This window comes from Mobula birostris, chromosome 6 (genome assembly GCF_030028105.1).
Source record: "Mobula birostris isolate sMobBir1 chromosome 6, sMobBir1.hap1, whole genome shotgun sequence".
In the NCBI taxonomy this organism is placed as follows: domain Eukaryota; kingdom Metazoa; phylum Chordata; class Chondrichthyes; order Myliobatiformes; family Myliobatidae; genus Mobula; species Mobula birostris.
Window position 1 is genome coordinate 145436972 of NC_092375.1, and position 16938 is coordinate 145453909.

Here is a 16938-nt window from a genome sequence, read left to right on the forward strand (position 1 = left end):
GATATTTAATATTGTAAACGTTTCAGCCTTATTCTGCACCCTACATGTGCTGTTCTTCATTTATGTCTCAAGTATGGGAATGTTCACTCAGCCTTCCCCTGCTCACTGTAGCTCCTGAAAGGTCCTCAGTGCTACAAAACACTGTTTTAACGTGGAGAAGTACTGACACGTCAGCTGAAAGAATGCAGTCACCAGAGTTTAAACAGTGTGCTCTCCCTGTGTAACAGAAGTGGGCAGCACAGTGGCACAGCTAGTGCTGCTGCTACCTCACTGCTCCAGTGACCCAAGTTCAATCTTGGCCTCAGGTGGTGCCTGCATGGAATCGGCATGTTCTCCCCATGACAGAATGTTTCTCCTCCAGGTTGCCAGGGTAATAGGCAACTGTAAATTGTCCCTATTGAGTGGATAAGCAGTAGAATCTGGGTTCATGAGAATGTGAGGGTTAATACTAGAATAGTGTAAAAAACTGGGCACAATTTAGATTAGATTAGATTCAACTTTATTGTCATTGTGCTGAGTACAGATACAAAGCCAATGAAATGCATTTAGCATCCAACCAGAAATGCAAAGAATAGTGTTATTTACAAAATAACTGCAAATAAAAAATAAGTGCTACAGCACACAAATATAAAAGTACTGAGACAGTAGAATATAAATGCAATACTGCTCAGCGCTGTGATGTAAGGTTCAGCAGGGTCACAACCTCAGGGAAGAAGCTCTTCCTTGTGCCTGCCGGTGCGGGATCGGAGGCTCCTGTAGTGCCTACCGGATGGGAGGAGAGTAAAAAGTCCATGGTTAGGGTGAGATGCTTATTTCCATTCTTTGCCTCTCGAGTGAATATAGGCCTGGTGTATTCAGTCTCTGCTCCTTTGATGAACCTACAACCCTCAGAATCAGTCTGGTAAACCTTGGCTGCACTCCTCCCACAGCAGCTGTATCCTCCAAACGAGACCAAAATTGTAAATGGTACTCCAAATATGATGTCAATATTCAAATCCTGTAACAATAGAGACCAACTTTCCCACCTTGCCTGTGGAATTCTCTACTCCAAAGGGTTTAAGTGATTCAGTGTTTGAAATCAGTCAATATCAAGACTGATTTCTGAATAGTAAACAAATAAAATAGTGCAGGAAAATAGCACTGAGATAGAAGATCAGCCACAACATTGCTGAACATCGTACTTGTCTACATCCTCTAAATTTTTGGCAGGCTCACAACTACTCATATTCCCACATCATTTGTGTGATCTAGAAATTTACAAAACGGTCCAGGCAAGCAAATTGTTGATACAGATTATAACCATCTGGACCCATGCACCTAGCCCAGTATGATCCAAACTAGTTACAGTCTGCTGACCCCAGAAGTACTTATTTATTGCAACTCTTTGTTTTCTCTTAACTAACTCTTAGCTAACACTGGCATAATCCCAATTCCATTCCTGTAATTGTTTTGACCAGTGTTGGACCTTATCGAGACTCAGAAAATTCCAATACACCTACAGAATCCACAGAACTTTGGAAGATGAAAAACAGAACATCTACTAGATTTTAACAGTTTGCAGGCTAATTCTTAAGATTTAAATACACCTTCATACATCAAATACAAATGGCTGTCTTCATCCAAAATCAAAGTCAGAGATATAATCAAACATGAACAGAGAATCACTGGACTTACCGAAAGCAGTATCTCTCTAAAAATATTCCCAAAGTCAGATCATTTTTCCCATAAAATTCCATTGTGACAATCCTAAAATTAAAACCACAATAATTAATCAAAACACTTGATATATCTAAAGAGATTACCTTTCCAATGCATATTTTGTAGACAATCCATATTTTTGTGATCAAACAAAAATGCCAATGAATTATTTTCCTTATTCCCTAAAATCTGTTAACAAAGATTTGGTGCATAAACTCTGGCTTAGTGGCACAAGGAAAATTATTAAAATGTGTCAACATTTGGGGAATGGTTATAACATACATTAAAATGTGGACTTAAAATGGCTAGCAACAAAAGTAATAGTGTAAATCTTAAATCCAGAACTGTTTACAGGTCACATCTGCTACTTCTAAATTTTGACATTTCAATGAGACTGGTTATTGGAAAAATCTTAAATAAAAGTCCAAAACTATTACACTGCGAGGATTATAGGTATAACCCTCTCACCTTTGCACTGAGTTCAAGTTCTACTCCAAAACATTTCAAACATTTAATCTAAGACATCAGTGGAATACTGATTAACTACTACATGCTGGAAAAGGTAATATTTTATTAAAGGATCCAGTCATTTTTTCAAAGCTGATGTCAAGTATCTCATGGAGAAGAACAAGGGAATTCAATAGGATCAGTCACATCAATAGTTTAATTATGCACATCGTATTTCAGTAACAAGGGTACAAAAACATTACTAGAATGATTCCGCAAAAGATGGATTTCAGTTCCTGTACATGGTGAACTGCAGAAGCTAGAGTTGGTTCCCTTTGGAGATTAAGAGATTGTGAGAGTATCTGATAAGTGTTTTTAAACCAATAAGTGTCTAGACATTGAGATAGAGCAACATCTGTTCCCATTAAGAGATGAATCAAAAACTAGAAAACAAACAATGAAGGTAACTGGAAAAAGAACAAATGCAAGGAAACAATTTTTAAACACAGCAGATGGTTAGAACCTAGAATCCGCTACAATTGACAGAGGAAGTGGATGGTTGAGACTGTGGAAAACAGAAGAACTTTGATGCTTGGAACAGGAAAAAGAATACAACTATCATGGAACTCAATTTCACACTATCTTATAAAGCACCTAAAGTTGCAATAAGAAAGAAGCACTCACTTACCACGGACTGACACATGGATTTGGTGCATTGCTTGACTGGACAGAAGAACTACTGAAGAGAACACAAAGCTTCTGATGGTTTGCAGGGCTCAAACAGTCCACCTTTAAAAGAAATAAACAAACCTGACAAACACTTTCTGGTGCACTAAAAGTAAATCACCTGAACTAAAGACTATATATTCATATCCATTATATGACCATTTGTAAAGCCTGGCAGTTTGGTATCCGTTTCAGTATGTTCCCAAAACTCTTTGAATCTCACAGAAGCTTTGGTTTCTCCACTCAGTGGAAACTTTTGCTTTGGTTTCCCATGTTCCCATGAAAGCTACATGGAAAATGGATTATTCTATTTGAGAACATCTAAACAAAAAAGTGAATTAACAATACTACTAACTTTTGAGACACAACTGACACTAACAAATATGCATTGGCATACCAAAGCTAAAAATAATCCCTTTCTTAAAAAGATTGGCCAATATATGTTATAGCACAGCCAGACCATTCGAAAATACCAGTCCTTACCACAGTCATAAAAAATCACTTATTTGGGAACAACAACCAAAACTTATTCACACATGCAAATTTTAAGTGCCAAATCTGCCAGCAAAACCTATACTAATGAGCCGTGTGCTAAGCAGTTTCTGGATTTCCATGTTTTGCTACACAAATGTGTTAGGCATTGCTGACATATTAAACCTATTACAACAATGAAGACTGACTACATCACATTTTATGAGAGATCAATTTTGGGCTGTATTTTCTGTAGATAGCACAAGATGATCACTTTATTTACACAAATTCCCAAAATAAAACACATTTAAAACCATGTTAGAATAAGTTACCCAAATCTCATCAGCAATTCGGTCATAATATTCTAGCTCACTTCAACTCTCTCAGACTTAAACACAATGCATTTCCATCCTTTTCCAAAATGCTTTCTTCCTTATTTGAATTTCAAATACTTTGTTATTTTATGCACAGTGAGAACTGCTTCAAAATACCACAGAAAGCCCAATTTTAAAATACCTGAAATAGGAAAACACTTCAAAACAAAATAGTTCTCATTTTACCATAAAGGCATGCAAGCTTCAAAATAAATATCATCTACTGCAGAGTTTAACCATCTGTTAACTTACAGCAAAACAGATTTAAGTTTACAAACCAAAAATAACCATAATTCCATTCATCTAATTTTGAATCAGCAACAGAGTATTAAGAGATGAGCACATATACTGTATGCTGTAATGCAGAATGAATCAAGCAATTATTAGCTCAATGTTTAATCACCAATGATCTGGATCCATTTGATGTTTATCGTAACTCCTTCAAAAGTAGGGAACTGATCATGGGAAACTCAAGCTTAAGGTTAAAAGGAAACTGACATCCTTACCTTTGATGCCCATATCAAATCATTCTGGTTCTGTCCTCGCTGGATTTCCTCATCTCCATCTTTTATAGTTGTTTTACTGTTGTCCTCTTTACTCTGTGTAAAGGGATCTATTTCTTCATTCTTTATCCTACCACCTCGAGCTCTATAATCAGCTAACAGCTTTGATAAACTTTGGTTACTTCCCAAGGAATGAGTTATTCTGGTACTCAGCAAACCATGTGAAGGAAGAATTCGTGTAGATTTTGCCTGGACATTTCCATTTAAGCCCTGAAGATTTGTTAAGTCCTTAAGAAGTTGCTTCTTTCTTCTGCATTCTATTTCTTTAACATCTTTGTGTAAGAGAGGGGACCAATAGATTTGCTCCGGAAAATAGCCTCTTGTTGGACATTTCATACCTTTCTCTGTCAATAGAAAAGGTTCTCTAAATGTAATAAAAGGAGATATACAAAGGATAATATCTTTCAATTCTTGCTTGAATGCAATAGAATAAGATTTTAGTCTGTCTTCAGAAGAAGTAACATGTTCAGCAACAAAAAGATCTGTATCATCCTGAAGGGGATCACGGAACAATTTAGGTTCATTTCCTACCGACTGATCACACCCTGCAGAGTCATTTCGTGATCTGGGTTGCTCATTTAAAAATGCATGGTAATCACCTGGAGGCATTTGGTCTTCATTATTTTCGGCTGTCAGTGAGTCCTTTAGAGATGAATCGACGTCAAGAAAAGGAATATCTAAATCTGGAGGGGCACTAACAGGTGTGGAACTTTCTAGCTTTGCAAAAACACTATCTTGAGAAACACTTTTTCTTAGCAGTTTATCTTCCTCATAAAGTGCATTTTCCACTGAACAGTCGAAACTAGGAGCTTGCGTAAATTCAGATACTAAAGGAATGCCTTCGATTGCAGCATCAGAATCTTTGGAAAGGTAGCCAATCTTTTCATCATTAAATAAGTCTTGTCCATCATTGTCTGTAGCCTCACCATCAATGATGGAATTAATTGAACCATTTTTAGATAAACTTGGAGGCATTGCAAATTCATCCATTAGGAAAGAAAGTTCAAGTTGAGAATGATAAGCTACACAGACCATGAAAATGAGAATTTCTTTCACTCTTGCTAGCTCGTATTCTGACGCACCTCTTAGCTTCACAGTACAACCCAAATGTTGGGCACATCCTTCAAAAAACATAAGTGTCTTTGTATGACCTATTTGGGGAAAATGGAGATAATTTTAAGACATTTCTGAAGAAAATCTATTTGGTTACATATTCTGACATCAATTACAAGGTGCCACGAACCATTTTCTTTTCATCATTGCATTCTGACTAAACATGCAAGAACAAAAAGCGCTTTTTGTCCAAGTAATGATAAAGTGTTCCAGAATTAAGCCATCCAAAGAAAGTAAATGGTCATCTGACTATGCAAGGCATAATTAAGATGGATTTAGTGCCAATATTGAGACAGTAGTAAATTCCTTGAATTGCTGAATTTACTGTTTCCATCATTAGAGTCAAATTTATTACCATGGATTTATTTGACATGAAAATTTGTTGTTCTGAGGCAGCAAGACAAAATTATTATAACTTACAAAGAAAAATAATGCAAGCAAAAAGGAATAATAAGGTAGTATTTATGGGTTCATGGACTGCTCAGAAATTTGATGGCATTGAAGAAATAGTGTTTCTGAATCTTTGAGAGTGGGTCTACCACTTCAATTGCTCTGAGATAATAAATATGTTGCTCTGCTATTAAACAGACACCAGAGCATGTTGTTGCTCAGAATTCCCAAGCACTTATGAATTGTCAAGCAGATATAACAAGTAGAATTCAAATGCTGCCATTGTTTATAGACAGTAAATTTTACTTAACATATTAACGGAATATGAGAAACCACAGTATCATATATGGAACAGTGTTACACTTTGCCTTTAATCTTGCCATTTCAAAATGAAACAATATAACAAATAATGGCCCTGAGATGTGCAGCTCTGTAATAACTCTGTTATGCATTTGGGTGAAGGTGAGGGGGATGTCAAATGAGAATACATTATAGCCAGGACCCAATATTCATCCACTTATATCATAACCATGAGGCCATTTTTTACCCATTAAACACAAGCCCAAATTCATTTTTAGAGATGGAGAAATAATATGGTCATGTAAGATGTGCAGTTAGTTGCTTACCGCTAGGCAGCTGGAATGGCTGAAGATAAAATTTATGACATGTGCCAAGCCGAGGCTTGGTTAGAAGCTGATCCATTGACATAACTAAATCACCCTGAGTAACACGGCTCACTCGGTCTAGCACATTCTATGTAAATAAACAAAGGTAATGTTTATTGTCACTGATTTTTGCAAAAGAACAATTAAATTTTAATATGCCTTCAGTTCACTAAATAACAGCATTATCACACCTAACATGGCTGAAAACTAATGAAATGACACAGTACAAACATTCAAAGTCAGTTTTTGTGTGTAGTACTCAAGTTATCAATTGTATTTACTTTGTCACCCAATGAATAATTCATCTCAGTGCCATGGCTAGCAGTAGAAAGTTAGCCAGGATTCTTCTTGCCCGTCACAATTCAGTAATACTTTTTTCGGAAAACTTTGAAACAGAAACAACAAGTATAATAGATAACCTACCACAAAATTAATTAAAGTTGTTCTGAAAAAGTACTTCATGAAAAGGAATCAAATTTAATCAAAATAAATGGGAAACTGAACAATACCATAAAACATTTGTACACCCATTAGCTTTTCCTATACAAACACAATATAATCTGATTAATATGCTGTACTTGTGTGTGAAATATATTGACAAGTGATTAGAAATCAGAATAATGCTTTGGGATGGCAGTGCAAGATACTGGAGTACTTACCGGCTTTACGTTAATAACTAAGGTGATGCCATTCTCCAGAAGCATATCTTGAGCAATGCGGGAAACGGTTTTTTCAACAAGTACCAGATTTGGCCGAACATCCACTATTCGCTGTACATAATTCTTCAGAAATTCTCTTTCCTAATTATCACAATAAGGTTAGTGTTACTCTAAAACAATTATAATCTACAATACCTGACAAGGGCAAGGATTGAAAACCAAACTGACATTGTTTTGATGATTTGCTGAATGCAATATTATTTATGTAATATATGCAGGTACACAGTAGAATTTAGGAATGTAAAAGAATATTCATGGGTGATATACACACAAACCTGCAGAACAATGGGATCTATGCACGTAAACTTAGTTTCCTCTCGATAGAGATATTCAATGGAGCATTTCAACAGCAGGATCTTCGGATTTTTTATGTAAGCATTCATCTGTGAAAGTTTCAAAACCACAATTATATCACAACAATATTACCAGACACAAACTTAACTGTATATAAACTTAATTATCAATGATTGCTCCCTTTCACAATGTAGACAAATTTAGCAAAAAACAAACTTCTCACCTTCTTGTGGGCTATATTTTTGGTACAAACAAATCCATTTACAACTGCAGAATCAAATTTCTTGCCACCAGGAATCTCAAAACAAAAGAAAAATAAAGAAAGATCTTTGGGTACATTTCATGTTTAGCAATGAAATTCATTAATTGTTGAAAATATATTCTACTTTCTAACTTTATTCTAAAATTAAACCCCCATCTTTAAAAAATTGCAGGTGTATTAAGGAATACAAAAGCCATTTGAAGTGCAAGCAAACAAAAATGCAAAACTGTAAATTTTATATATATGTTCACAATGATGCTACTGTACATAATTGTCTCTCAGACATAGCGAATGATACCTTTTTAATATGAACAAACTGGCGGATATCCATATCGTCATCATTATTCTTGACATCTGGATGTACTGTCTGCACAACTTGCCGTACCACAGGAACAATTATATCTCTCCATGATAATGAGAGGGACTCACAGTACAGAAGCTGCTGTAACAAGGCCATCATATGGCTATGATTAGCTGAACTGCATGTAAAAATAAGATAAAAAATAGAAATAAATGTTTTCACTGAAATTAATATGCACCTAATAATGCAAGGGTTACTACTTTTAAATAATTAACGTAATTTCTTGATATACGTAAAGAAATTTGAGCAGAAATTGTTTTTTAATTGAATACACAAAATACTTGCTTGTACAAAATGTTCACTGTTCTTTCTCCATCTACAAAATTAAGAATAAATAAAACAATAATCTTAAACTTCTGAAAACCTAAATTAAGCTTCCAGAGTTCCTGAATTTGTTGAATCTAGAAAAAAATCTCTGCAATTTATAGTCCTGGGGAAATAAGGCATGGATACCTTCAGTCCAATGAGTCCATGTCAACCAATTTACTTGGGTATTTTAAAAGAATACATGAAACAATATTTTGTAAATTATACACTGGAGCTAAACTTAACTGAAAATACCAATGTGATATTCTGCATAACACAATTAAGATCAATGTTGACATTGAGTAAACTCAAAATAACATCATGAAATCTGAGCTTGAAGCTTAATATTAAAAAGACTGCTTTTTTAAAATATCTTTCAAAACAGGATATTAAACTGAAAAATCCTGATGTTTTTTATTTATTGAGACACAGTTTAGCAAAGGCCCTTTGAGCCATGCTGTTCAGCAATCCCCCAATTTAATCCCAGCCTAATCACAGGCCAATTTACAATGACCTACTAACTGGTACATCTTTGGACTGTGGGAAGAAACCAGTGTACCCAGAGGACACTCACTAGGTCACGAGAAGCATGTACAAACTCCTTACAGACAGCAGCAGGAATTGAACCTGCCTTGTGCTAACCACTACGCTACCGTGTCACCTGAATATTGTTCCTGATTATAACAGTTCAAACAACTGTCAAACATTATTAATAGGAGTGGTATGCATTTTAAATATGGAAGGTATATTGACTGCAACATGTTTTCCAAATGAGCTTCAGTTTCAAGTTAACTAATAATTATGACTGCTGAAATGAGCCAGATTGAGGCTGCAGCTGGGAGAAATAAAAGTTCTTTATTCAACATAGCAGATCTTCTAGACAATATTTATTTCTTCCCTCCTGACACAATGTTTCATACTTCTAAATACAAAGACAATAAACTGTTAACTACAGTTTCAATGGCTATTATTACCTACTTAAATATTTTGAATGTAGTCAGGTAAAGTTACAATGGAAGCACATCTTAATTGGCAGAAATGTTTTGAATATTCAAAAATCGGTGGAAGGTCCAAGAGCTTCTGAACAACAACCCTAGAAACCCGAAATATAAACACAAGAGATATTGCAAATGCTGGAAATCTTGAGCAACGTACAGAAATTGCTGGAGGAACTCAGCATGTCAGGCAGCATCGACGGAGGAGAAAAAAAGCAATCAACATTTCGGGTCAAGACCCTTCATCAGGACCGAAAAGAAAGGGGACAGAAGCCAGAATAAGGTGGTGGTGGAGGGGGTAGAGAAAGGAGTACCCACTGGAAGGTGATAGGTGAGACCAGGTGAAGGAGAAGCTGGGTGGGTGGAGGAGGGAAGATGATGTAAGAAGCATGGAAGGGATAGGTGGAGGGATAAAGGGCTGAAGAAGAAGGAATCGAATCAGAGGGGAAAAGAAGGAAGAGGTGACTAGAGGGAGGTGGTTGGCAGTTGAGGAGAAAAGGTGGTAATGAGAATGGGGAATGGAAAAAGGGAGGGGGGAAGAGGGAAATTACAGAGTTAGAAAAATCAGTGTTCATGCCATCAGATTGGATGCCACGCAGACACTTAAAAAATACGCCTCTTTTGTTACCCTGTTTCCTCTGGAAGCTGTGGGGGTCCACTAAGTGTTTCGGTTTCTTATCTCATTCCAAAGGGTTAGAAAGGGTTAGTAATTTGTGGGCATGCTATGTTGGCACTAGAAATATGGAGACACTTAATGGCAGGCCCCAGCATATTTTGATCTGTGTTGATTATTAACACAAATGATGCATTTCACTGTATAATTTGAAGTTGCAATGTACATATGGAAAATAAAGCTAATCTTTACAGTGTTGAGGGACAGCTCCTTGGAAATACAAGTTGGCAGACCATGTCATGAACTGTGCATTCAGTTAGCAAGATATCCTTTAATAAACATAGAAAATAGGTGGAGTAGGCCATTCAGCCCTTCCAGCCTGCACCGCCATTTATTATGATCATGGCTGATCATCCAACTCAGAACCCTGCACCAGCCTTCCCTCCATACCCCCTGATCCCCGTAGCCACAAGGGCCATATCTAACTCCCTCTTAAATATAGCCAATGAACTGGCCTCAACTGTTTCCTGTGGCAGAGAATTCCACAGGTTCACCAATCTCTGTGTGAAGAGGTTTTTCCTAATCTCGGTCCTAAAAGGCTTCCCCTTTATCCTCAAACTGTAACCCCTCGTTCTGGACTTCCCCAACATCCGGAACAATCTTCCTGCATCTAGCCTGTCCAATCCCTTTAGGATTTTATACGTTTCAATCAGATCCCCCCTCAATCTTCTAAATTCCAATGAGTATAAGCCCAGTTCATCCAGTCTTTCTTCATATGAAAGTCCTGCCATCCCAGGAATCAATCTGGTGAACCTTCTCTGTACTCCCTCTATGGCAAGGATGTCTTTCCTCAGATTAGGGGACCAAAACTGCACACAATACTCCAGGTGTGGTCTCACCAAGGCCTTGTACAACTGCAGTAGTACCTCCCTGCTCCTGTACTCGAATCCTCTCGCTATAAATGCCAGCATACCATTCGCCTTTTTCACCGCCTGCTGTACCTGCATGCCCACTTTCAATGACTGGTGTATAATGACACCCAGGTCTCGTTGCACCTCCCCTTTTCCTAATCGGCCACCATTCAGATAATAATCTGTTTTCCTGTTTTTGCCACCAAAGTGGATAACTTCACATTTATCCACATTAAATTGCATCTGCCATGAATTTGCCCACTCACCCAACTTATCCAAGTCACCCTGCATCCTCTTAGCATCCTCCTCACAGCTAACACTGCCGCCCAGCTTCGTGTCATCCGCAAACTTGGAGATGCTGCATTTAATTCCCTCATCCAAGTCATTAATATATATTGTAAACAACTGGGGTCCCAGCACTGAGCCTTGCGGTACCCCACTAGTCACTGCCTGCCATTCTGAAAAGGTCCCGTTTATTCACACTCTTTGCTTCCTGTCTGCTAACCAATTCTCTATCCACATCAATACCTTACCCCCAATACCGTGTGCTTTAAGTTTGCACACTAATCTCCTGTGTGGGACCTTGTCAAAAGCCTTTTGAAAATCCAAATATACCACATCCACTGGTTCTCCCCTATCCACTCTACTAGTTACATCCTCAAAAAATTCTATGAGATTCGTCAGACATGATTTTCCTTACACAAATCCATGCTGACTTTGTCCGATCATTTCACCGCTTTCCAAATGTGCTGTTATCACATCCTTGATAACTGACTCCAGCAGTTTCCCCACCACCGACGTTAGGCTAACCGGTCTATAATTCCCCGGTTTCTCTCTCCCTCCTTTTTTAAAAAGTGAGGTTACATTAGCCACCCTCCAATCCTCAGGAACTAGTCCAGAATCTAACGAGTTTTGAAAAATTATCACTAATGCATCCACTATTTCTTGGGCTACTTCCTTAAGCGCTCTGAGATGCAGACCATCCGGCCCTGGGGATTTATCTGCCTTTAATCCCTTCAATTTACCCAACACCATTTCCCTACTAACATGTATTTCGCTCAGTTCCTCCATCTCACTGGACCCTCTGTCCCCTACTATTTCTGGAAGATTATTTATGTCCTCCTTAGTGAAGACAGCACCAAAGTAATTATTCAATTGGTCTGCCATGTCCTTGCTTCCCATAATCAACTCACCTGTTTCTGTCTGTAGGGGACCTACATTTGTCTTTACCAGTCTTTTCCTTTTTACATATCTATAAAAGCTTTTACAGTCAGTTTTCATGTTCCCTGCCAGTTTTCTCTCATAACCTTTTTTCCCCTTCCTAATTAAGCCCTTTGTCCTCCTCTGCTGAACTCTGAATTTCTCCCAGTCCTCAGGTGAGCCACTTTTTCTGGCTAATTTGTATGCTTCTTCTTTGGAATTGATACTATCCCCAATTTCTCTTGTCAGCCACGGGTGCACTACCTTCCTTGATTTATTCTTTTGCCAAACTGGGATGAACAATTGTTGTAGTTCATCCATGCAATCCTTAAATGCTTGCCATTGCATATCCACCGTCAATCCTTTAAGTGTCATTTGTCAGTCTATCTTAGCTAATTCACGTCTCGTACCTTCAAAGTTACCCCTCTTTAAGTTCAGAACCTTTGTTTCTGAATTAACTATGTCATTCTCCATCTTAATGAAGAATTCCACCATATTATGGTCACATTCCACCATATTATTATTAAGTGTTAAATCAATTTCAATCAGCGTCAATTAACATGAACATTCATCCATTCTCTTCCAAATTTGATTGCTTTTGGTGGAATTTGTTGAAACTGACTAGTGAGCACATCTTGTTTCCTGTAGAATTTTTTCTGGAGGTGATTATGGATAGCAAATAAAATTCATATTTTAGTCTATATAAATCCATAATTTCATAACTCCAGAATAACCAACACCAATTTTAATTTTACTTGTTTAGACTGTAATAAAAGAATATGTTATATTCCAGTTTAAATATATACTAACAGTAGCCTCTCCATTGCTTGTTTTTCTCCATTTTCTTCCCTGAGGTGTTCCAGGGAGCTGTGATGCCACCCAAGTGGTGTAAAAAGAAGATCTTTTGACTTTTCTTCAACCCGACGATCAAAGAGAGACTCTGAAAGCAAAACATAAGAATAATTTAAAGACACATTTCATCAGCTCAGAAGGAAATAGCAGATTTTATACAAAAAAAAAGTTAAATCAGAGTTTTATTGAGTGTCAATTAACATGAACATTATCCATTGTCAACCACTGTAGGATTTCAAAGATACAAAATCAGACTGTCCCACAACCAATGGCTGGAAATCTGAAAAGGAGTAAAAATGCAAAGAAACTCAGCAGATCAAGACAACGTCAAAGTAAAGAGAAATAGTTGACATTTTGAGTTTGTGACCCTTCCTCAGAAATAGTAAAGAAGAGGCAACCCAAAGCACTAGAGGAACTCAACAGATCAGGTGGTATCCGTGAAGTGAATTGGACATCAACATTTCAGTTTGAGACCCTTCATTTGGACTCATGCTGCCTGACTCACCGAGTTCCTTCAGCACATTATGTGTTGCTCTAGATTCCAAATTCGGCAGTCTCTTGAGAGTGATACATGTTAGATTTCAGCAGGACAGGAAGTGGGAGGGAATACATAAAATATCTGTGATAAAATGAATTCAAATGCTTAACAGTAGTGTTTACCACGACAACGAGCTTCTTGATGAACTAAACTACTCTCTTCTGCCAACACAATGGTCATGTCCTACCATTTTCCTCACATTCATGTACCAATCTAAACATCTCTAAAGAGTCTCTCTAATGCTTCTGCCTCTACCACCATCCCAGGCAGCAAATTCCAGCCACCCAGCAAACTCTAAAAAAAAATGCCCATCACATTTCCTTTCACCTTAAATGCCTGCCCTCTGGTTTTAGACATTACAACCCTGGGAAAAAATATTGTTTATCTACTCTATCTATGCTTAGCAAAATCCTATAAACCCCTATCAGATCTCCTCTCAGCTTCCATCGCTCTACAGAAAACAATTCAAGTTTGTCCAAGCTCTCATAGAACCTGCCCTCTAATCCAGGCAACATTCTGGTAAACCTCTTTTTCACGCTCACCAAAGACTCAACATCTTCCCTATAATGGGGCAACCAGACCTTCATACAATACTCAAGATGTGACCTAACTAGATATTTATAAAGCAGTAACATGACTTCCTGACTTTTGAATTCAATGCCTCAGCTAATAAAGGCAAACATGCCATATACCTTCTTGACCGCCCCATTAACCTGTGAAGCCACTTCCAGGGAATTACGAATTTGGACCCCAAGATCCTTCTACTCTTCAACACTGTTAAAGATCTTGCACTTAACAGTGCACTGCCTCTTTGCATTTGAACTATCACAGTGGAACACTTCACATTTGGCAATGATAAACTCCATATGCCATTTCTCCACCCATATCTTCAACCGATCTACATCCCCTTGTATTCTTTGCCAGTCATCTACGCAATCTACAACACACCAATCTTCATACCATCTGCAAACTTACTAACCCATCCATCAACATTTTTATCCTGGTCACTTGTATGCATGACAAACAGCAGAGCTCCCAATTCAGATCCCTGCGGAACACCTCTAACAACAGACCACCAGCTGGAATAAATCCCTTTGACTACTACCCTCTGTCTTCAATGGGCAAGTCAGTTCTGAATCCAAGTGGCCAATTCACCATGGATCCCATGTATTGTAATCTTTCGGATGAGCCTTCCATAAGGGACCTTGTCAAATAGCTTACTAAAATCCATGTAATCCATGTACCTTCATCAATTACTCTCATTACTGCGTCAAAAAACTCAATCTTAGCAAGACATGACATACCCAGCAGAAAACTGTACTAATTCGGTCATGGTTTTCCAAATGCTCGTAAATCCTATCCTTAACAATTACCTCCAGTATCTTTCCCATCACTGATGTGAAACCCTCTGTCCTATAGTTTCCAGGATTATCCCTGGTTCCTTTCATGAATAATGCAACAACACTAGCTACATACCTGTCCTCCGGGACTCACTTTTGGTCAGAGAGGACACACAGATATTGGATAAGACCTCAGCAATCTCTTCTCTTGCCTCTCTCAATAACCAGGTGTATATTCCCGTCAGGCTATGGGAACTGATCCCTCTTAAATGTTCTTTAAGAAACCCAACATAATTGGCTTATTTTTAGCTTGAAATGACCTAGCATATCAACACAGTCAGAACTGATCTCCCTATCCTCTACATCCTTTTCCTTGGTAAATACTGATGTAAAATATTCTTTCAGGACCTCTCCAGATCCAAGCAAATGTTCCCCATTTTATCCTTGAGTGGTCTTACCCTCTCCCTAGTTATCCTCTTGCTCGAAGCATTTATAGAATGCCTTGGGATTCTCTTTAATCCTACATGCCAAGGCTTCACCATGATCCCTCTTGGCTTTCCCAATTCCATACTTCAGTTATGTTCTGGCTTCTTTATAATCCTCAAGGGTTCTGTCTGATTTTAGCTTCCTAAACTTTACATACTTCTCCTTTTTCTCCTTGACTAAATTCATTACCACTCTCAACATCCAAGATTCTCTTACCATGCCATCTTTGTCTTTTCTTCTTACTGAACATACCTACCCTGTACTTAGTGCAGCTGGTCTTTAAACACCCTCCACATGTTAGATATGGACTTGCCCAGACACAACTCTTCGCAAATTAACCCTCCCTACTTCCTACCTAATGGCCGGCTGGTGGCATAGTAGTATCAGCGCCAGACTTCGGAGCGAAGGCTCCCGAGTTCGAATCCAGCCGGCTCCCTTGCACACTTTCCATCCGTGCTGAGTTGAGTGTTGAGCTAGCAACTCGGCCTCATAAAAATAGACTGCTAGAAAAACACTGTCTGATGACTCCTGATGACTCCACTAGGAGTTAAGGGCTAAAAAAAAAAAAAAAAAAATTCCTACCTAATGCTCTCATAATTTGCCCTGATCCAGTTTAATGCTCTCCTGCAAGGTCCATAACTTATCCTCATCTTAAAACTTAAGGAAGTCGTAGTCATTGTTCCCTATTTACCCACTGAAAGGTCTGTTCCCAAGCCAAGCTCATTACCCACTACCAGTTCCAGTATAATATCTCTTGTTTGACAATCTACATATTGATTTAGGAAATTCTCCTGGATGTACCTAGAAAATTCTGCCGCATCTCAACCACGTGTACTAAGGTCCCAGTTCATGTTAGGCAAGCTGAAGTCCAACATGACAGCAACCCCATTGTTTTAATCAGCCTCAATGTTGGGGGTTCTGTAGTACAATCCCATCAGAATGATTACACCCTTTTTATTTTTGAGTTCCACCTATACAGTCTCAGTGGACAAGCCCTCTACCATGTCCCCTCTGAATGCAGCTGTGATATTGCCCCTGATCAATACTGGAACACCCCCATCTTTTTTACCTCCCTCTCTATGTCTTCTAAAACATCAAAGCCCTGGGATATTAAGCACCCATTCTTGTCCCTCTCTCAACTGTGTCTCTGTAATGGCCACAACATCATAATTCCAGGTACTGGTCCAAACTCTAAGTTCATCGCCTTTACCCATAACATTCCAAGCATTAAAATACACACACTTTAAACTATTTGTCCCATCATATCTATTATTTTGCTCCTATCTGTTTTTACTGGTCCTGACATCTACCTTCCTCTCCATTCCTCCACTCTCTAACCTGGTGCTCTGGTTCCCAGCAGTTTAAACCCTCCCAAATACCACTAACAAATCTCCCAGCCAGGATAGGGGGCAGGGCTTCGGGTTCCTGGATCACTGGAGCCTCTTCTAGGGGCGGTACGACCTGTACAAAAAGGACGGGTTACACCTGAACCCAATGGGGTCCAATATCCTAGCATGCAGATTTAATAGAGCTGTTAGGGAGGGTTTAAACTATTTTGGCAGGGGGATGGGAACCGGAGTGATAGGGCTGAGGAAGGGGAAAACAGAAATAAAT

At 38.3% G+C, this 16938-nt stretch overlaps 1 protein-coding gene across 4 annotated transcripts in view; it reads right to left on the reverse strand.

Moving 5' to 3' along the window:
- Nucleotides 1-16938, reverse strand: part of pikfyve (phosphoinositide kinase, FYVE finger containing) — a 132090-nt gene that overhangs the window by 33005 nt on the left and 82147 nt on the right. For all 4 annotated transcript variants that reach the window (XM_072261533.1, XM_072261532.1, XM_072261530.1 and 1 more), the window contains 9 exons: nucleotides 12919-13048; nucleotides 8021-8201; nucleotides 7684-7758; nucleotides 7442-7549; nucleotides 7107-7247; nucleotides 6409-6535; nucleotides 4223-5430; nucleotides 2834-2934; nucleotides 1675-1746 (listed from right to left, as the gene is read on the reverse strand). In XM_072261533.1, the coding sequence (XP_072117634.1) occupies nucleotides 1675-1746; nucleotides 2834-2934; nucleotides 4223-5430; nucleotides 6409-6535; nucleotides 7107-7247; nucleotides 7442-7549; nucleotides 7684-7758; nucleotides 8021-8201; nucleotides 12919-13048 (2143 nt within the window). The remainder of the gene's footprint in view (nucleotides 1-1674; nucleotides 1747-2833; nucleotides 2935-4222; nucleotides 5431-6408; nucleotides 6536-7106; nucleotides 7248-7441; nucleotides 7550-7683; nucleotides 7759-8020; nucleotides 8202-12918; nucleotides 13049-16938) is intronic.